This window comes from Balaenoptera ricei, chromosome 16 (assembly GCF_028023285.1).
Source record: "Balaenoptera ricei isolate mBalRic1 chromosome 16, mBalRic1.hap2, whole genome shotgun sequence".
Lineage (NCBI taxonomy): Eukaryota > Metazoa > Chordata > Mammalia > Artiodactyla > Balaenopteridae > Balaenoptera > Balaenoptera ricei.
In genome coordinates, this window is record NC_082654.1 from 62,966,565 (window position 1) to 62,987,905 (window position 21,341).

The following is a 21,341-nucleotide window of genomic DNA, read 5'->3' on the forward strand; positions in this document are numbered from 1 at the left end:
GTTGCACCATGGATCAGAACTTCATTACTACAACAGTTGAATAATATTCCACTGTACGGAGATAGCACATTTGTTTATCCACTCATCAGGTGGTGGGCATTTGGCTTGTTTCCAGAGACTGTCCTTTTTGAAACTTTGGTCCGATCAAGTGCCTTTTTCCCTGCTCACTATCTTCCTGCCTCCGAAAGCAGAGCCTCAAAAACAGCCAGGCCTGTCTGCCCTCCCCCAGCCCACGGGCCTCCTCGTGGCTTCCTCGACACGTGCAGGCACACTCCGGCCTCAGAGCCACCACGCCCGCTGCACCCTCTGCCTGCAACGCTCTTCCTCCAAACAGCCACACAGCTCACCCGCCACTTCACCGAGGTCTCTCCTCAAACGTCATCTTATTGGAGAGACTTCCTCTAACCCCTTCCCCTCCCAAGCACTCCCTTAGGCCCCTCACTCTGCTTTATTTTTTCTCCAGGGCTCTCATCACCACTTGACATAATACACATAGATTTGTTTCTTTAGCCTTCCACTGCTGGCACATACACTGCCCGAGGGCTGGACTTCGGCTGTGTGTTCACTTACGAACAGAGCCTAGAAGAGCACGTGGCACGCGGTAGGTGCTCAACAAATACCTGCTGAATAAATGAACGAACGACTGATTCCCGTCTCCCACTCAATGCAAGAGTCCCTCTAGGGCAGCTCTTTCCTCTTGCCCCCGGCCTGCTCCCCTGCGTGCTTCACTAGCTGCTCGCTGTGTGTCGCTGGCCCTGCCCTGTGACCTCACGTGGAAGGTTCCTCTCTGAACTCGTTGTGCTCGAGTGAGAAGAGCAGAGGTACCTTCTGCCTGCTGACACTAGGCTCAGGGCCCTTGTCAGGACACAGGAGAGGGAAATACACTCTGCTCTGCACCGAAACATCCTTCCAACTTGGGATGTAAACATATGACAACACCGATCTCGAAAACTTCTCTCACTCCCAATTCCTTTTTCAAATTCAATGGAGAAGCTAAGGTCTGGAGGGGAAGGAGGAAACGTCCGCCCTAGGCCTTCATGGACAGAATGACAACACAGCCAAGAAACCTTGCTTTGCATCGAATGCCTCCTACCCCCCTCCCGGCCCATCCCTGCACCACTCTCCCTGCTCAGGGGACAGAGGCAGCAGGAGCCCAGGAAAGCAGGGGAGGAGGCTCCCCGGCCTCCTCCTCGGTGGCCGGCCCTCCCCACGGCTGCTCTGCAGGGCTCTGCACTCCCTGTGCCTTGCTGATGAGGATATTTCACAGCCCATGGTCACGGTGGCGGGGTGGGATACACAGGCACAGCTCCTAGCAGAGCTCTGCTTATCCCTACCCTTCAAGACGGGGATGAACAAGACACACCACCAGTTGCTGTTGGGGCCGTGACAGCGGGTGGCTAATGGGGCAGGCGGGGGAGTGCGGGAGTTAGAAACCACGTTCTAGGGTGAGGCTGGGCTCACCAGGGCCCATGGTGAAGGGACACCAGAGTGGGCATGACCCAGCCAAGAGGCGATGGAGAGAGCATGAAGTTTGTTAGTTCTGTTTATGATCCGGGTGGGGGTCTCCAGGAAGACCAGACGCTGCTTTTAGGGAGCATGGCTCGGAGGTACTTCCCATCCGTGCCAATGGGAGGTGGTGGGCGTGGGGAAGGGAGCTGGGTAAAAGGGGAGCAATCCCCCAGATCCAATATGGAAGATGACCTCCAGCCGCTGGAGGGGACTCTAGAGCCATGGGTACTTGGGTGGGGAGGGGTGAGGTATGGGTGCTGGCACTACAGCTGCCAAACAGGCCCTGCCCGCTTCACACCCCCACCAGGGCTACAGGGCCTGGTGTAAGTAGCATGCTAAGTAGATTTATGGTGACACCCTCTGCTCCTCGGGGAGGTTGGAGCTTAGCATGCTGGGAGGAATCACACCACGGGATGCAGCCACGCACAGAAAAATCCTAATAATCATCATTGTCATAATAAGAACCTCAGCCAAGGCAACCGGGGAGAAATTAATGGGAAAAAGCACCTATGGGGCTGCCCTGTTCCCCCCGGCTTTCCTTCCAGAGTGGCTTTGCTTTGAAGTCAAAAGATATTTTCCTGGTGAGCCTAAATCTTGAGGGAGGAACCCTAGAAATATGCATTGAAGCTGTGACACGGCAGAGGTCTTGCAGACAGAGCCCTGCCCACAGCCAGGGCAGAGGCGGGGAACAAATGTGCAGAGCGGTGCTCACCCAGGCACCACGGATCCCAGGTCCCAGCTATGCTGACTGTGCTTTGGGCGGACGCTTAACCCCTGCTTTGCAACAGAACCACCAGAAAACCTTTCAGAAATAGGAGTAGCCAGGATGGGCACCTGGCTGGGGGAAGAGGGGTTAGGCAATGTGCCTTGCCTTGGTTGTTCCCCGGGCCAGACCCCTCATCCTCTACCTCCTCTCTGCTTTACTTCAGTGATGAAGTCACAAGTTGGGTGAGAGGTACAGAATGTTGGAGGCATTCCATCTACTTCCCTCATACCCCCCGGGGGATTCAGTGGGAGGTGGGTCATTTCCAGCCAGATCCTAGCTATCTCCCTAATGGAGGGGAAAGAAGGGCCTGGATGATTGGATAATCACACATCCACAGGGAGCAGAAACCTACATCTGCCTCCACAGATGCTGGCAGCCTGCCCTCTCCTCTCTTCCTCATCTCTCTTCACTGCTTCTAGAGTTTGGTTTCTAGTTCAAATTGCTTTGGAAAATAGGAAAGCCGAGGTCCATGTCTTGGGTCACATCAGCAGGTAGGGAGAATTTAGGGCAGCTGGGATCACTCCCTAGGGTGCCGGGGATGTATATTTCCCATGCCTCTACTGCAAAGTAGATGTTGGTAGGTGGATTTATGGGGCCCAGTTGAACAGTGGCCTGGAGGGTCCAGAGCCGGAAAATGGACCCTCAGCTGAATGTCTGACATGGAGAAAGTGGCCTCCCTGTTCTCACCCCCACCTCACCCCAAATGGATGTGCAGCTCAGGATGGCAACTCTGAGAACCACTGGAAGGTCAGCCTTACAGCAAAAGCCCAAGGAGGGAGTCCGGCTGAAGGGGGGCAGTTAGTGAGGACAGGGATTAAGGAGGAGTCTTCCATCTTTTTTGTGCCATGGCCCCTCTTAACAGTCTGGTAAACCCCACAGACCCCCTTAAGAGAATAACATTTTAATCGCATAAAATAAAATACACGGGACCACAATGTCAATTAATTATCTTGAAATACAGTTATCAAAGCATTTAAAAAGGGTGTTATAGTAGAATTATGTGCTTCTTAATGCATAAAACAATGAGATTTGGCAGCAGGTCTAATATACACTGTAATTTCAAAGTAGTGATGAGTGTAAATGATATTTTGAGATCCCTGTGACACCTGTAATGCGATATGAAAATATCTGAGATTTCTCTTGGGCTCAGAGTCACAGGTACTACTAAGGCCGCTGTGGTTTGTTTCTATTTCATAATTAAAGGGAGTGCGAAAGTTCAGGTAGAGGTTAGCAAAAATAAAGATGCAGATTTTTCTCCATTCAGGGTCAAGGATGCCTTGGCGAGTCAGTGGGCCCCCATCCTGGATTAAGAACCCCTGGACTAAAAGGAAGCCTGGGAGGGGCCCATGGGGCCGGCACCACAACCTTGCAGGGCTGTGTGGGGAGAAGGGCCAGAGGAACTGCAGGCTGGACAGACTGACTAACAGGAACAAATGCGAAAATGAATTTAAATAAATACAAGGTTGCGGGCTGGGCTCCCTGACAGGCCTGGAACACGTGTGGAATGGAAAATGAGGATGATGGATAAAAACAAAGCCAAGGTTAACAGGAGAACAAGAGCAACCTCCCCTTCTCACTGCCCGCTCATCCCTACAAATAAAACCAATATTCTGGAGTATGGCCTTTTCTCCCCATCATTTGCTTTCTTTTACTTATCTGTTTGGTGATGTTTTCTCCTTGGGGAGGTGGGTAATTCCGTTTGTTTTTTTTTTTCCAATGCCCCTCAAACGAATGAATAGTGTCATCTCCTGCCTGAAATAGGAATTAGCTCCTGCCAGATGTGTTCCCACTCACCTCTGTGGTGCAGCCGCCCCCAGTGCCTCACCTCCCCCTCGCCTTCCCACCAGCCATGCTGGAGGTGGGAGACCCACCTGCTTGGTGGGACCAAACCTCTGAGAATGGGGAGCCATGGCTGTAAGTAGGGAGATGAGCAAGAGGCACAGGAGTGTTTAAGGCCAAGCTCTGAGACCCACCGGCTGTGTGACCTTGGGGAAGCCCCTTAACCTCTCTGAACCTCAACTTCGTTTTCCCTAGAAAGGACACGATAATACACATATCTTCCAGGGCTGGGAATAAGAATTGTTAGGATTTAAAGAGTGCTTTTTGTGGGCCAGGCACTGTTCTAAATACACATATTGACCCATTTAATCCTCATAATATCTCTATGAGCTAAGTATTATTACTGCCTCCATTTTGCAAATAATAAAACTGGATCAGAGAGGATAAATGAGTCCCCTAAGGTTACACAGAACAAAAGTGGCTGCGCCAGGATTTGAACCCAAGCAGTCTGGCTTCAAAGCCCTTATTTGTAACCACTCTAGCTGGCTCTTTCTTCCTAACCCATGAAGGGCCAGGCTGCCCCAGGTGGTATCTAATAAAGAAGCACGTGGGTGGGAAGGGAGAGGCTGGGGGCAGGGCATGAGGCCCACAGCGGCGCCAGGCCCCTCTGCCCAAAGCGGAGAGCAGAAGTGGCTGAAGCAAGTTCAGGGAGGGAGGATGGGCCAATATTGGGGGCTGGTTAGCGTTAGGGTTAGGGAAGCTTCAGGCGGTGCCCTCCGCCTTCCCACCCAGGTCCTCTTGGACAAAAAGAGTGTTAGGATTTATAGTCTTCAGGCTGACTGCTCCAACCCATGGTTTCCCAGCAGTGGCCACTGAGGCACAGAGTGGGGACATGACTTGCCTGGAATCCCTCTGTGAATGAGGGGTGGGACTGGGCTTCCCTGCTCGCTCCACCACCATCTCCGGGCGCTCCGGACGGGTCTGGTAGCAGAGTGCTATAGTCAGAGTTCAAAACCCTGGGTCGATGTGAACACGGGAGAGCCTCAGTCACAAAGGCTGAAGACGGCCACTCAGTGTCCTCCTGAGAAGCGTTCTGAAGGTGGTTTCTAGCGGACTTTTTAGGTTTCATTGTAAGGGGCCTGGCGTTCTCTGGCTTCTTGCAAACACCTTAAGAGGAAATTGGCTATAGGGCAGGAGAGCCTCAAGTCACATGCTAGGAAGCACCTGCCGGCTGGAACAGGTGGTCAAGGGAGGTGGGAGGGTTTTCTGTGCGGGAGACGTTGCTGCGTTTCCCTGCTTCCACCCATGGCCCCTGACAGCCCATTTTTAACACAGCCATCAGGGGGCTCCTAAAGAAAGATGACTCAGAACACATCAGCTGGCTCCCGTTGGGGCTCACAGTCACAGAAGAACACCTCCCCGTCGCTGGCAGGCCTGGCGCCATAACGTTTGTTGAGTGAATGAATGCATCATCCCCCACCTGTGTACATTTCAATATAGTCCCTCACAGAGGCCAGGGGGCTTCGGGCAGCCAGCAAATTAATGAGGTCTGAAGGCCATTCTGTAATGACTGCAATTCCCAGAATAGGGCAGAACCAGGCAGCAGAAGCCTCTCCGGGGGGATATTGGCACCCCACTCTTCACTCCGAACCCTCTCCTCTGCAAACATATTCTCAAGGACAGCAGCAAATCTGTTCTGAGAAGCTGTGGGTCAGAAGTAAAGTGGATCAAATGCTCCCAACTCCTGAGAATAAAGGTAGGATATAACACGGATGGTATTTCTCCTAATGAGCATGTGAGAGGAACTGTCCATTTTTAGCCCAGTCAACTGGGTGGGGTCATGCATAGTACAGAAACAGTATTTAACAACAATCCCCTTTGCTGGAATTTGTAAAGCAGCCAGAGGCACGGATGGGCTTCCACACTCCCTGCCTCTGGCCCCCAACCCTTCAGAGGCAGGAGGCAGATAATCCACTTGCAACTAAGTAGAAGAGTGGCTTTTTAGGACAACTGAACAGAAACTGCCAACCCTCCCAATCAGTGCAGATGGGAAAACATGACAGCCTGTGGCTGGCTCAGCTGTAGGTAGGACTGCGGAGGGCTGCAGGCAAGATCAGGAGAGGAAAAGTTGACCAAACTGGGGAAAATGCAAAGATCATGTTGAGGGCAAGGGAGTGGATAAGGATATGGTAGGGATCCAAGTGGGTGAGTGTGTAGCTACTCCCCGTGGCTTCCGAGAACAGCATCGAGGAGGAGACAAGAGAACGCCCAGCAGCCGAGCTGGGGGAATGAGGCTGCCGAGGCCTTTCATTTGAAACTCAGAGATGAGCTCCCATACCAAGGCCGACTCCTGGGGCCTTTGCCTTGAGATTCTTTTGGTGTGATTTGCATTACAACCATCTATTTGCATCTCAACTGTCACACGGTACAAATGGATGGTTGTTGGTTTCAGCCCACCCTGCCCCTTTCTCCTCTGGCTGCTGTAAGTTTTCTACAGCCCGGCAAAGGGGAAGAAATTACTCAGCGAGACTTGACAATAGGGATGCAGTCCTTGGGACAGAGAAAGGGCCTCTTTCAAGCACCTCTGTTGTCTTGAAGGGTCTGGCAGAGCCTGAGGTTCAGTGAGAGGCTGAGTAGAATCTTGGATGTGGAAGGGATGGCAGGCATTATCTAGTCTTTGTGAATTAGATTAGCATCCTTATTAGGAAAGACTGCCACAAAGGGCTGACTGAGAGGTTAAACTGCTTCCTCCTTCCCTTCCTGTTTTCCAGCAGCACCCTCTACTGCCCCACAGTGGACCTTTGAGGTCACCTTCCTACGCAAACTCAGCCGGATTTAGGCTTCAGCATAAGGATACTGACTGATGATCCAGTTTGGATAAAGCCCTGGGCCACCTCATTGCTTCTTTTATCATTTAATCATGCTTTTAACTCAACCAAAATAAACTTCTGCGTGCCCCCCCAAGTGCCAGGCAGAGTATGAGGCACTGGGTTACACTGGTGAGCAAAAGCAGACCTGCTCCTACCTGCGGGTCATTCAGCCTAATGGGAAGACAGATACTCTTGAGACCACCACACTAATAACTGCAAAATCACACTCATGATGAGTGCAAGGGAGAACCACATGTTCTAGAGACTCTACAACAAAGGGATCTGACCTCTCCTCATGCTCCCTTCCCTTCTCCAGATCTGCTCAATAAACATTTTCCTGCCATACCTAGCAAATCCAGAGTCACTTTCAACCCAGACACAAATCCCAACAGATGGAGTCTCCCCTCAGAAAGAGAAGTCGGAAAAATGACAATTTAGAAGAATCTTTTACAACAGCTCTTGATTCCTCTTTGAGGTTCTCTGATTTTTCCCAGACATTGGACACTTGGGCAGCGCTGCAAGTGCCTGTGGCTGCTGTCTTTTGTTCCTGTTGGTGATGCGGCTGAACACTCCACCTTGGGAACCTGGGGCCTGACCATCAGCACCCAAGACCAGGCTTTGGGAGCATTTACCTGGCCAGATCTGCATCCCTCCAGAGTTTTGGAGAGTCGAGAAGAGATGGGAGATGCAAAAGAGCAGGGCAATTGAGAAAGCAATTTCTCTCTCTCTCTTATTTAGAAACCAGCCCAGGACCACATCTGGGGTTGGTTTGGGTGCTGCCCTATGGGGAGACTGGAAGATGCTCCCGGTGACCTTAGGGTGGGATAGTCTGGGCTGCCTCTCCTCCTCTCTCTGCACCTCACTGTGCCCTGGAGAAGTGGGACCCTGTGGGAAGGAGGCCAGTCCTCTACTGTCAGAGACACTGGCCAAATCCCAGGGGAGAGCAACAGAGTGGTCCCTGGTGGTGTTGGGCGTCCTGTTCACAGTGGGCGTGCTGATGGCTGTGTCTGAGTGGGGAGGGGTCACTAGGGCGGGCTGGATCCAGACGCCCCTCAGCATTCCTGCAGATGCTTCAGACAGACTTCCCGCAAAGGGAGCCTGAGGTAAAACCCAAGAGGTCAGAGTAACCTTGAAATCCCTCAACAAGTTGCAGGGCCCTGGGAATTCTGGCCCTGCTGGTGGTGATGTCCCTGGACCCACCTGGTTAACATCTGTGTGTGGCAGGCACCATGCTAAGTCCTATACACGTATCATCTGATCTCCTCCTCTCCACATACCTTGTTGATACCCTTTGTGGCAGAGACAACGATTTAGCTGCTTCCCCACATTCCCCAGCCTTCAGGCAGTGAGGTGGGGGCACCTAACTAGTACTGGCTGATGGGCCCTGAGTGGAAGTCACACATCCGGGATGAAGCGTAGAAGAGCTGCTGCTTAACCCTTTAGCTGCCTCCTGCTTCCTGCAGCAACCGCGATCCTGCAGAGTGTGCACCTGAGTGACCACACAGAGGAGGGTCTCCCTGCCCACCCTTGCCGCACAAGTAGTCCAAGTGAGAAATAAACTGCTCTTTCAGGGTTAATTTGTTCCTGCGCTAGAAACTGACTTATACATTGTCTTTTTATTTCTTTTTTACACAGATGAGCAAAATGAGGCTTAGAAAGGGTCAGTGACTCACCCAAGGTCACAGAGCTAATAAATGGCAAGGCTGGCCTTGAACACAGGCCTCGGCTGATTCCTTGGCTTGGCATTCAAGGCCCCCCGAGGCCTATGTCCCAGCCCACCTTGCCAGCAGCCCACTGCACAATCCCTGATCAGTTGCACGGGTTACTGCCAGTTCCCTCCATCTACTTACAGGTTTCTCCCTCCGGTCCTCCTTGTGGGCCACAGCTTGGCCCCTACCACCCCTCCTGAGGACCCTTTCACCATCTGATTTATACCCCAAGGCTCAGCCCTAGTCTCCCCTCTCACCACAGAGTCTTTCCCGATCCTCCCAGCCCCTACTTCCCCCCTCCTCAGTTGAGCCCTGGAGCCTCACTGCCTATAGTCACTGGACCCTGGACCCACGCTGCTTCCAGGGTCTCTCTTCCCTTGGGCATTATTATCAGCCTGAAACCTAGGATGGGATTTTCTTCTGAGGTTCTCATTCACACAGCGGTCTCCAAAGGGGGACCTGCACTCCCAGGGGATACAAGATGATCCACTGGGGTGTGAGAAAATGTTAGAATTTGTTTTTATACTTGTTTGTCTCCACCTTTTAAACTTTCCACATTATTGTATATGTTTTAAAATTACATATTACATTTGCATAAACACATTTGGCCCCATGGGGCAGGGACCAAGGATTCCACTTCCTGGACTCCCTGAAGTGGCCAGATATAGCTGCTTGTAAACAGTAGATGCGGACTTCCCTGGTGGCACAGTGGTTAATAATCCACCTGCCAATGCAGGGGACACGGGTTCGATCCCTGGTCCGGGAAGATCCCACAAGCCGCGGAGCAACTAAGCCTGTGCACCACAACTACTGAAGCCCACGCGCCTAAAGCCCGCGAGCCACAATTGAGCCCACGTGCCACAACTACTGAAGCCCACGTGCCTAGAGCCCATGCTCCACAACAAGAGAAGCCACCGCAATGAGAAGTCCACGCACCACAACGAAGAGTAGCCCCCGCTCGCCACAACAAGAGAAAGCCCTCACGCAGCAACGAAGACCCAACGCAGCCAAAAATAAAAAATAAATAAATTAAAAAAAAAAAACAAAAACAGTAGATGCTCAGTACATACTTCAATTATCTCAGGTATGGAAGGACCTAGCAGGAGATGCAGGCATGTGTGCACGCACGTATGTGTACACACATGAACAGAAACGTGACTGTGCACACACACACACACACACACACACACACACACACACACACAGAGGCCGACTTGCCCTTGTGAACCTGAGTCCTTGGGGGGACTGTGTCCAGTTGAGAGAAGCTGACAGGAGACAGGAGAGGGGCCAGGAAGTGAAGAGGAACCAGGCCTGGAGCAAGGCCAGTATGGCCACGTGTGAGGAGTAACTGCAGAGAACACCTCGGGCGGGAAAACCTAATGGAATTCCTGAGCAGAGTGGGCCAGGGGAGCAGCGGTAATAAATAGAAATCCTATTAAGGTTGTGACTGCTGACGGGCAGGGGAGGTAGGGCAAGGGGAGGGGAGGGGCGGGGAGGAGGCAGGCTGAGAGGGTCTTGAAGGGATGGAAGTTGCCCCATCCAGGCCCAGCCCTTGGCCTAATGACACAGGGCGTAGTTAGGCTCAAGGGAGCTGTAGCCCTGCCGGAGCCCCCTCTCTCTTGTCCCTCTTGAGCTCTCTCTCACCCGTGGCCCATGTCCCTCCCTCTTAAGATTGGCCTCAGCCTGGCTGGCCCTTGGGCAAGGGGATGCAGGTGTCCTGGACCCTCTGAAGTCTCTTTATGGCCTGGGATCCTCTGGAAGGCACTTACACTCCTTGCAAGGAAAAGGCAGGGTCAGTATTACCCCAAAAGCAGGAATAAGACTTTTCCAAAGTCACCATTTATACAAGAGCCTCTACCTTTTAAATTTTATATTTTTTGTGTGTATGTTTTAAAATGTACATACTAGGTTAGTATGATGGTCATGTATATACATTTCTAAATATAGAACTATACACTGGACGTGTGTGCTCAAACATTTTTTACAGGGTGTAGGGGGGTTGGTCCAAAAGTTTAGAGACTACTAATTTTTGCAGCCTTATTTATCCTCAGAACGTAGCAGGGGAGGCTGCAGCAATGTTTGTTTCTATTTTATAGATGGGGACCTGGGAGCCCAGTGACCCCTGGCATCCCTTCCAGGGTTGCACAGCCCGGGCCGGGTGCTGGGCTGGATGGCCATGCGTTCTGGGACTCACCTCATCCTTGTCCACCACCTGGATAAAGAGGGGGAGGGCAAAGCCGACCTGTGCCAGCTCAGTGATGGCCACGCTGTACTCGGAGCTGTTGAACTCTGGGGCATTGTCATTGATGTCAATCACCAGGATGTTGAAGGTTGTGGTCACTGTGGCATCAGATGGGGTGCGGTCATCATTCAGCTCTGTGCCCTGCAGATAGAGGAATAAACACCCCAGGGATGAAGGTGGCCATAGTCACAATAAAAGTCATCATTTACCAGGGCTTTCTCAATGCTGGGCACTGCGCTTTATGTGAATTATCCCATCTAATCCTCACCATAACCCCAGGAGGAAGATTCTATCATTAGCATCCCCGTTTTACTGATCTCCATTACCAATGGGGAAACTGAAGCTCAGAGAGGTTAAGTAACTTGTACAAGGACACACAGACAGAGTAAGTATCAAACTCAGGCAGTGGGATTCTAGAACCAAGGGGATGAGGTGGGGTGGGGAAGACAAGATAGATTTAGGGGTTCAGCTAGGGGCAAAGGGAGAGTCTTTATTCATTTGGCAAATGATGAAACTGAGGCCAAGAACATTTGTGCTAGCAGATAATCAAGACTTAATTCAGCATCTGCTATGGACTGAACACTGTGCTAGGCACTGTGAAGGTCTGGGTTGGACTCAGAAATAGATGGACTCAGACACCTGGGCACCCAGTCTCTGGGCCAGAGTCCTTGGGCCACAAAATACCCATTCCCAGTCCCATGCCAACCTTTTGAACCAGAATCTCTGGGCAAGAGGCCCAGGACTAGGTATCTTTTACCAGCTCCCCAAGGGATTTGGATTCACAGCCAAGTGTGGGAACTCATCCTTATATTTTATATAAAGATGGAAAAGCTGAGCTCAGGGTTGCACAGTGAGTTGGCGCTGGGACTAGGGAGCAGCTCTCTCCATTGGAGCTGCCTGCCTCCGTAGGAAGGGAGCAGAGACAGGAGGGGAGGCTGGGAGAGGGCCTCAGGCTTGGCTCCGGATGGGGGAAAGGCCGTGTTAGCTTGCCCTCCCCCGCTGGCCCACATGTGCACATCCGGGTAGAGAGGACAGAGCCAGTGGGTGAGTCAGGGCTAATCAATCCATTGCTGTCACAGGCCTTCTCAAGGTCAAGGAGAGCAATGAAGGCCCAGGCTGCACCATCCTTCCCACACCAATGGAAGGGCCTCCATCCCAGAGCCCCTCTCCTCAGTCCTTGTACCACCCCCTCCTCTCAATCGAAGGCTGGGGCTGGGGAGGACCCCTCTGGCCCAGGCAGCATCTGTACCCTAAACGGGTTTCCCAGGGAATGCCTCAGCAAGTTATTGATTTTAATTAAAACCAATCATGAGTGGCAGGGGGCTGCAGGGGGCAGGGGGCTATGGCTGCATCACACTTTCCTGGGTGGGGACCACCACAGCTTCTGCCCCCTGCCCGCTGCATTGCTGGTTCCTAACCAGGTAATAGCCCCAGGGAAGCCACAAGAATTAGAAATGGGAGAAAACCCCAGAAACGAGGTAAACCTAAGAATCTGAGTTGGCTATATTAGAACTTGAAATCATGGGATAATAGAGGGGACCACGGGGTGTGCACCCACTTGTGCCTCCTCACCCCTGAAATGGAGATGAAAGTTGCAATCCTCTGCAGTTGTCGATAAGGGCTGAGAAATGCCCAGCAGAGGGCCCCTGACAAGGCCCACATGTGATAAGCGTTGGCCCTTTCTGACAGGGGCCCTGGGCACAAGCCCCGGGAATCAGTGCAGGGTAAGGGAACAGAAGTGACCCGCCTCCTGGACCCTCTGCCTGGGCACCGCTGGAGGCGGGCACCACAGCGTGGGCATCCCCTCTACCCATGATGGAGGTGCCCAGCGCCCACTCTCACCTTCACAGTCAGGATGAAGCCATGGCTGTACAGGGGGTTCTCCCGGTCCAGCAGGCCATTCAAGGTCAGCGCCCCACTGATGTAATCCAGGGCAAAGATACTGTTGGTATTCCCTGCAAGAGGGAGAAGAATTCAGGATGTGACTGGGGCCCAGGACAGGTGGACATGGGGCTGGGGCCAGGGCTCCTCTCTGGACATTAAGGACTAATCAGTAACTTAAAATGAATGCTGGTTCCAGGAGTAGTGCAAAGAACTCTGGGGTACAAAGGAGCACATAGCCCAGGCAGCAGATGGCCCTGAATCACAGGACGAGAACATTATGCCCATTCAATCTTCCTCAAGGCTCTCTGACTGAGTCAAGGAGAAAGTCTTGGTTTGGTGCTTATATGTCTTTAACAACCTGTCTAACACTTGCTTCTTTTCCTTTTTAACAGAGAGAGAGCAGGCTCCAGGCTCAGAGCCTTTCAAAGGGAGCAGTGCCCAGTGAGGACTCAGTGACTGCTGTGTCTGAATATTTGTGCCCCCCCAGAATTCATATGGTGAAATCCTAACCTCCAAAGGTGATGGCATTAGCAGGTGGGCCTTTTGGGCTTAGGTCATGAGGGTGAACCCATCCTGAACGGGATTCATCTCTTATAAAAGAGACCCCGCCGAGCTCCCTTGCCCTTTCCACCATATGAGGATTCAGCAAAAAGACACCACCTGAACCAGGAGGAGGGCCCTCACCCGACCGTGCTGACACCCTGATCTCGGACTTCCAGCCTCCAGAACTGTGAGAAATAAATTTCTACTGTGTATAACCCACCTAGTCTGTGGTATTTTGTTATGGCAGCCACAGTGGACTACGGCAGTAGCCTTGTTTTGTTCCCCTTGTGCTTATTTTTACGGTCATTTCCTATTCTATTCTGTTCTTTCTAGTCTATTCTATTTTACTCTACTCTTCTAGATGGCAGTGATATAAAGTTTCCTTTTATGATAAATATAAGTTAAAAACAAAATTCAATTTTAGAAGTATTTAAGTATTTATTAAAATTTAAAATATGTATTTAAAGTACTGGCAAAAATCACGCACAAATGGCACTGGCTCAAATGTACCCCACCCCTCTCTCACCCACCAGCTTTGTCTTATGCTGCCCCACAGGTACCCGGCCCTCACGGTGGCTTCCGCAGTTTCCCCAGATCCATTCCTGCCTCCTGTCTTTTATCGTTCGCCTTGTCTCTCGGCTTCACCGCCCTTCCTCCCACCCGGTGCCAGCCCCTCCTCCTCTTGCTCCAGGAAGATGGTCCTAATCTCTCTCGCTTACCACTCCGGCCCTACAGGCAGTAGCTGCTGCCCTGTTCATTCCCCAGTTGCTTCCTGTGTGTTAATGTGCTCCTTTCACCCAGCCTGAAAGTCCCCTGAAGATGGGGGGCTTTCACGACCATTCCTCAAGGTACCTGGATAATGCTGGGCGCACAGTGGCAAGCATGTTCCTGAAGGATGGCTGCTTCCAGCCCATCTGGGCCCCCATACTTGCCCTTGTGCTCTTCTCATCAGGCTGTGAGTTCACTGGGAAACCCTCAATTCCACTCCCCTCTCCTCATTAACCAGTGTGTTGGTTCATTCAAATACTTGCTCGCTCACTGCCATTCATTCACATATTCAGCAGTCCCCTGGACGGGTTGTCCTATGGCCAGGCCCTGTGCTTAGCGCTGTGGGGGACGCAGAGGTCACTCTGCCAGGATTTCTGACGCTGAAGCACTTACAGCCTCATAAGGGAGCTCTGACACCCACAAGAATCAGCATCTCAGTTCACAGCAGGGAGAGGCTGTTCACACACAGGAAGGCTCAAAGAAGGAAAGCTTCATGGAGGAGGTGACATTAATTCCTTACACCACTGTCTAGCTGTGTGACCTTGGGCAACTTATCTAACCACTTTGCATCCTGGTCTCTTCATTTGTGAAATGAGGATAATAATGGATCTATCTCATAGGGTTATGAGAATTAAATGAATGAGAAAAAATATATACACATGTACAGGCTTTGAATAGTTCCCGGCACAAAATAAGTACTTCATAAATGTTGTTTGAGTTGGACCCTGGAAGACAGGTGGGATTGGGGAAGGGGGTGGATGGACACGGATTCCATAGGTGGGAACTAACATCCAGGCCTCCAACACACAAGGTGGATACCAGGATCGCCCATGGAAGCTGCTGTATCTCCCCGCTCCGCCCCTTCCCCGTCTCTAAAGGGATCCGCACACAGGCTCGTATCCTCTTTTGGATTAACTAGGGCAAAAGTAGAGGGGAGACAACGTCCTTCTCTAACTTTAGACTCTGAGGCAGGGGCCGTTCTCAGCCCCCCTGTGCTGGCCGGCAAGGTGGCCCACTCCCAGCCCACTGCAGAGGTTGTCTGAGGCAGGGGAGAGGCTGCTGACGGCAGAGCCCGGCCAGGTCTCACGTCGCTCTCAGAGTGTGGGCTTTGGAGACTCTGACCTGGGCCAGGCCAGGGAGGGGACGTCACTCCAGCCTCCACCTTGCCTAAGCCTGCGTCCTGCGGCCTGGGTACCCTCCTGCGGGCTTTTGTACAGCTGCCCTTGTGGAGTGGGGAGGAAAGAGTTGCAAGGAGGCATATACATGCATGACTATAAAGGAGTTTTTTTAGCTAGGAATTCTGCTGCTGGGGAAACAAGAGGACATGTGCTTTCATCTGCTCATCATTAGCTAATCCACGCGGCGAACAATTATTGAGCTCCTACAATGTACCCGGGACACCTTCCGGTGGAGGATGTAGCCCTCAACCAGGTATGCCCGTGACAGGGTGACCAGTGCTGAGGTGGCTGAAGCATGGACAGCGCAGGGTGCTTTAGGGGCCGGGTCCTCGGAGCCCCTAAATGCTGAGCTTCAGGGCTGCCCTGAGGCAAGACCTCCAGCCTCTTGCCTCTCACACCCTCTTCCCCACCACACACACAGGCACGGGCCCCGCCTCCTCAGCGCCCCTGTCTGGTATCCCATCATTCCAGAGTTTCATATAAATTTATTCTTCCCAATAAAGGAAGCTATCAATGTTTACATGTGATTCAACTTTTATCTTTGCCAGTTTTTTCCTATAAATCATTCACAAACCAGAAGCCTCTTGTCGAACGATGTGCTGTGGTTTTCAGTTTGGAAAATAAGGTTATCTCCCCGGCAAACTCAGTTGGGTCCCGCACTCAGCACCTTTGCCCTACTCATGGCCACACTGCCCATCCCCAACTCCGAGTCTGTCCCCAGCACATAAAATACCCCTCTCCCAGCCTAGGCACCTTCTCCAACCAACCTGCAGGCAAATACCCCTCAACTGGTACAAATTCAAACTCAAGGACCCTCCCCCCAGCACACACACACGCACGCACACACACACACACACACACACAAACACATTCTTTTTCACACATCTATCTGTGTGGAGAGTTCACCTCTCAGCCTCCTGCAAAGTACGAGTGACTAACTGCCAGGACCAACAGTCAGAAAGGGTTACACCCAGGGAGCTGACAAGGCCATCTAAGTGAGTCACTGCCTCTGATATTCCTACTGTCACCATGGCAACATGAGCACTCACTGGGATGCTGGCTTGGGCAGGGACAGGAGGTGAGCCCTGTGCCCCAAGCAGGGCAGGTCTCATTCAAAGACTGATTGACTGATCAGATCACTCATTCATTCCAGTTCATATCAAGCACCTACTATGTGCAAAATGCTAGAGAATCAGCAGAGAAAAGAAGGCAAGGTTCATGCCTTCAGTCTCACACAAAAGATCTGCATTCAGAATAAAATCACACTATTGAGTGTATAAGAACTTGCTAAGCTAAGGCCCCTGAAGGAAAGCAACGTGGAACAGAGAAGCAGTTATGCCCTGAGTTCCAATCATGGCTCTGCTACTAGCTAGCTGGGTCACCTTGGTCAAGTTACATATCTGGGCCTCAGTTTCCTCGTCGATAAAATGGGAGTAATAATAGTACCCACCCCAGAGTGTTGCTGTGAGGATTAAATACGTTAATACAGTGTCTGGCACATAGGAACCTCTCAATAAATGTTGGCCGCCTGTCCTGCACCAAGACAGCACCATGGACCGTCTCCTCCACCCACCCCCACCACAGGAGCCTGTGCCTAGAGCTTTCGCCCAGCGGGAGCACTAAGCCAACCCATCCTCTTGCCGGGAGAGCCTCACAACCAAGGGCCCAGATGTACAAGGCGGCAGCCCTGAGGCCAAGGCTGAGAACAAAACCCTCAGGTCCACAGGGCATCGCACCCAGGGTTCCGGCCTCGGGGTGGGTCACCACTTCCTTGCTTCCCTCCTTTATCACCCCTCTCCCACCATCCTCCCTCCCCCGGGGGGCCGTGGGCTTGGAAACCATACACATAAGTTTCTCTGCTATCCTGGAAACTGATACCACCCTGTCAGCCCTCTGGTCTCCCAGACACTCTTTATCCAAGTCCCATGGGGACCAGGGGGCTGGGGGTGGCTCACCGAGGGATGCCTTTCACCTGTTCAGCCCCCACTGCTGAGCAGAAGGGCAGCTGCTTTCCCTGGGTCGACAGGTGCTGTCCTAGGGGATATACCTGGTAGGGGAGGGGTCCTTGCAGGGAGTGAGGCTGCACCTTGAGCACCCTAAGACTTCTGGGAACTGGTGACTTAAATCGTTCACACAAGGGAAGAAGCAGGTCATTCCTAGCTCTGCTGGTTCTCTTGTGGGACAGCCACATCCTCCAGGAGCTTCAGGCATCGAGACCTCTTCATATTTGCAAGAGGGAGGTTGAGAAGATGTGAATCAAGTCTGCAAAAGCACAAAAGGCTGCTGAAGGGAAGTCACAGCCCTCTTTCCCCTGTTCATTAAAAAATAGTAGTTACAGTTTGTTGAACACTTCCCTGTGCCAGGCACTGAGCTAAGATGTTTGCACAATTATATTACTCAGTCTTCACAATAACTTTATAAGAAGACACCCTGTGTTACATGTGAGGAAGCAGGCTCAGAGAAGTTAAATAACTTGCTCAAGGTCACATGGCTGGTGAGTGGCTGGCCTGGAGTGAGATTTACGCCTCTCTTTTTCTCCCTGCAGGCATTTGCCCTACACACAGGTTTGCACCCACTCTGTACCTGGCCTGGTGCTAAGGGACAAGGAACAGGGCGAGACAAATAAGAGATTGTCATCCTTCATAGAATGAGGTGGCAAATAAGTTGCTTTTTTCTCAAGAGGGAGTCCTAGTTAAAAACTCTCTATGTTCTGAAAAGTTCTAGGTAAATTCCTCATAAAATGATAGAGTTTTATGTAGCAGCAGAATGTCCACGTGGCGATGTCCTCCAGGAGCTGGAGGGGAGGGGTGGATGGGGACTAGAGTGGGAAGACAGGGGCTGCCGGCAAAAATGTGGTGACATATATAAGGTACTGGCAAGCCGGCCTTTAGGGCAGACCTGTGGCTCCAGTGAGGATGCACAGGAAAATGCAGATAGAAAGGCAGTGGTCAGAGAGGCAGATGGGAAACCAGTATAGAGCCAGGTGCCCAGAGGCAGGCGAAGGGGAAGTTCTGAGAAAGAGATGGTTGACAGGGTCAAACAGTGCCAAGACAGGCTCAAACAGTGCCGAGACAGGCTCAGATAAGGAAGATCTGGCGAAGGTCCCCCGTTTGGATCTTCAGATGCCCCTGGAAGTCAGACTGTGAGATACAGTGGCTGAGGGGGGCCCTGGGGACTGTTAGTACAGGTGCTGCTGCCCGGAGTTTGGTGTAATAAACAGGGAGAGAGGCCGAGTGGCGGCTAGAGGGCGCAGCAGAGTCAAGCAAAGGTCTTCTGTTTCATAGATGGTCAAAGGCAGAGGGAGAGGGGAACTAGACTGGAGGGTGTGAAGGTGAGGGTAGATGGTCAGACTTGGAGAGCAGGGGGGTGGCTCTCTCTTTGGGCCTTGAGGGCTCACCCTCCCACCTCCTCCTTCCTTCAAGGCTAGCAGGCTCTCTCCTTCCCCAGGCGCCCCTGCCAAATCTCATCACTCCCACATCTTGTCCCCTTGTTATCTCACCCGGCAGCATCTTGACCCATGGCAGAGCTGGGTCTGGGCGAAAAGCAGTTTAGTGAGTGGCTGATGGTGCGTGTGGGAACACAGGCTGATGACTTTCAATTGCTTTGTCTGCTCCGCTGGGCTGACAGCAACCACTCTTGCTGCCCCCAAGTTAAAGGAAAACCAATGGCTCCCACCTTGGTCCTGTCTGTTCTTAAGGTCCATTACCAACGTCACCAGCCTCAGGAAGCCAGTCCTGGAGGCTGTGCCCTCTCTCACTCCACTGAGCCCCAGAGCTGGGCTGGCACCCTCAGAATATCCCTGTGCTGTGGGGCTTCCTCGGTTCTCACATCCAGAGACCCAGCGTCGTCTCGAGGGTAAGGGCTAGGGTGTCATGCTTCCATCCCCATGGTACCCAGAACAATGCTCATTACCTATCTGTTGGATGGCCTGAAGGTTCTTGCCCCCCCCATAGGGATTAGGAAGGGTCAATGAGCACACACTAGGTGCGGGCATACTCTGGGTCTGGCCATGCTGGGCCATGGGGTTGAGAAAAGAAGAAAAAAATGCCATGCTTATGAGATGCTCATGATCTAGTTGGTCTTCTGGGCCCAACTATCATTCCACTCAAATGCTAGTTGCTGAATGGATGAGAGGACTAGTGGGACCCTGATCCCTCACTTGGCCTCTGACTTGGTTACCCGGCCCTCCCCAGGGCCAGGGCCAGGGATCCTCCCCAGGGAAGTGAGCAGAACTGGGATATGTACCCCCTTCCCCCTGGTGCTCCCTCTTTCAGCCGTAGTCTCTGCCAGGAGTCTGTTACATCAGCACCCTAGTGAAGACTGCCTACTGTGCGTGAACTCGAAGGATGCAAAAAAGACCTAAGCACCAACAACAGATCTGCCAGTTACCTGCTGTGAGACCTCCTGCAAATTGTGAATTCCTTTGAGCCAAACCCCTCATCTGTAAAGTGTGGATAACAGCTCCCATCTCACGGGACTGTGTGAGGATCAGGCGTGATCGTGTATGTAAAGCACCTACAGTGGTGCCTGTCTTGGTTCCCGTCCCTTCTTTCCCTGCTATGCCTGTTTTCTGAATACAAGAATTGGACCAGGTTAGCCCCAACTATGGCCCATCTTATCCAGAATGAGTCAGGAGGGGCTCTCCCCACAATATCCAACATGTGTTGTGCCTGGCGCTGTGCAAAGGTTTTTTTTTTTTTTTGTATATTTATATAGGATGTTACGAAAAACATGAATGAACTTTTGGCCAACACAATATATTTCAATTTTCACAAAGCTCCCATGAGATAGGTACAATTATCCCCATTTTCCAGATGAAAAAACTAAGGCACAGAGAATAACTGGTCCTAGGTCATAGCAAGGGGTGTAACAAGGAGTTAAACTCAGCTCTCACTAAGCTAAAGAGTTCATGTCCTACCCAGGGGCCCCTGGATTCCCCCTGCCCCCCCCCCCCACCAGGGGTAGCTGTTAAACAGCAACGTGTGTGCTGTGTATGCCGCCTGGGCCAGTGGGACAAGCTGGGCTGCAGGCCCATCACTGTCCAGTGGAGCCATATAATTCGGACTGGTACAGACTGTATCACTGCATAATGAAAATTGGGAGTCAGCCTGAGGTATGGGCTTTGGGCAAGATATCTTATGAATTAAAAATTGTTACTTAGCTGCCTGCTGACAAAGGGGGCCAAGTCCCAGGTGGCACCTGGGCTGGGCCTCATTGAACAGCTCTGTGACCAACATATGGCAACCAGCGGTGTGGGTTACCTTGGCTTTCAATCAGAGAAGGAGATGCAGGCTGAGAGCTTGTTGCCCCTCCTAAGGACCATCAGGGAGGGGGCAGATTAGGCCTACCCCCTCTCCAAAGCTTTCCCTGAAGCTGCCTGGAATTTTCACCCTGCAGATCTCTGTGGGTGCCTTGTCTGCATTCAGGTCTCAGCTCAAAGGTGGTGGTGACCTTTGAGGGGGCCTCAAAGGAGCCCTTTCTAGTCACCCTACCATCCTACTCTCACCCTCATCACTCTCTTCTCCCTTATCCTGTTTTATTTCCTTCAAACCACTTCCACTTTCTGAACATCTCTTCTCATCTGTTAATGTGTTTGCTTATTGTCTGTCTCCCCACACTGGAATATAAGCCCTAGGAGTGCAGGGACCGGTTTCTCCAAGTGCCCCTGGTGATACATAGTGGGTGCTCCACGAAGGCTTTTGAACGATGCATGGGCTGCAGCAGAGGTGTCAGGGCGCCATTCTGAGGCTAGTGTAGAAGGTTACAGGACAGAATGGTACCAGGGTGACTTAAAATGTCACACATCACAGAGACCATAACTGCACCAGGGCTATGAGGAAGAGTCAGCCAATTAGCAATTCCAACTGGGGCTATCACACCCACCCTACCACAGTGACATGTTTGTTTGAGCTGAGTGCATCTTGTTAATTACAGTTATTACCGACCAGTCAGGGAAAGATGATCTTTGAGCCCCCCACAAGCAGGTGGGAATTGCAGTCTGCTTGTCTTGTAGGCGTTTCACCAGAACGACAGTTTTCACCAAGCTCAAGTACACCAATAAATGATCACCTCTCGTAATAAGACCACAGACCG

The 21,341-nt window shown here is 51.9% G+C and overlaps 1 protein-coding gene across 1 annotated transcript in view; it reads right to left on the reverse strand.

Moving 5' to 3' along the window:
• CDH23 (cadherin related 23) overlaps window positions 1–21,341 on the reverse strand; it is a 452,031-nt gene that overhangs the window by 218,689 nt on the left and 212,001 nt on the right. The window contains exons 10-11 of the mRNA XM_059900605.1: window positions 12,718–12,830; window positions 10,828–11,016 (exon numbers count right to left, since the gene is read on the reverse strand). Coding sequence (XP_059756588.1) covers window positions 10,828–11,016; window positions 12,718–12,830 — 302 coding nt within the window. The remainder of the gene's footprint in view (window positions 1–10,827; window positions 11,017–12,717; window positions 12,831–21,341) is intronic.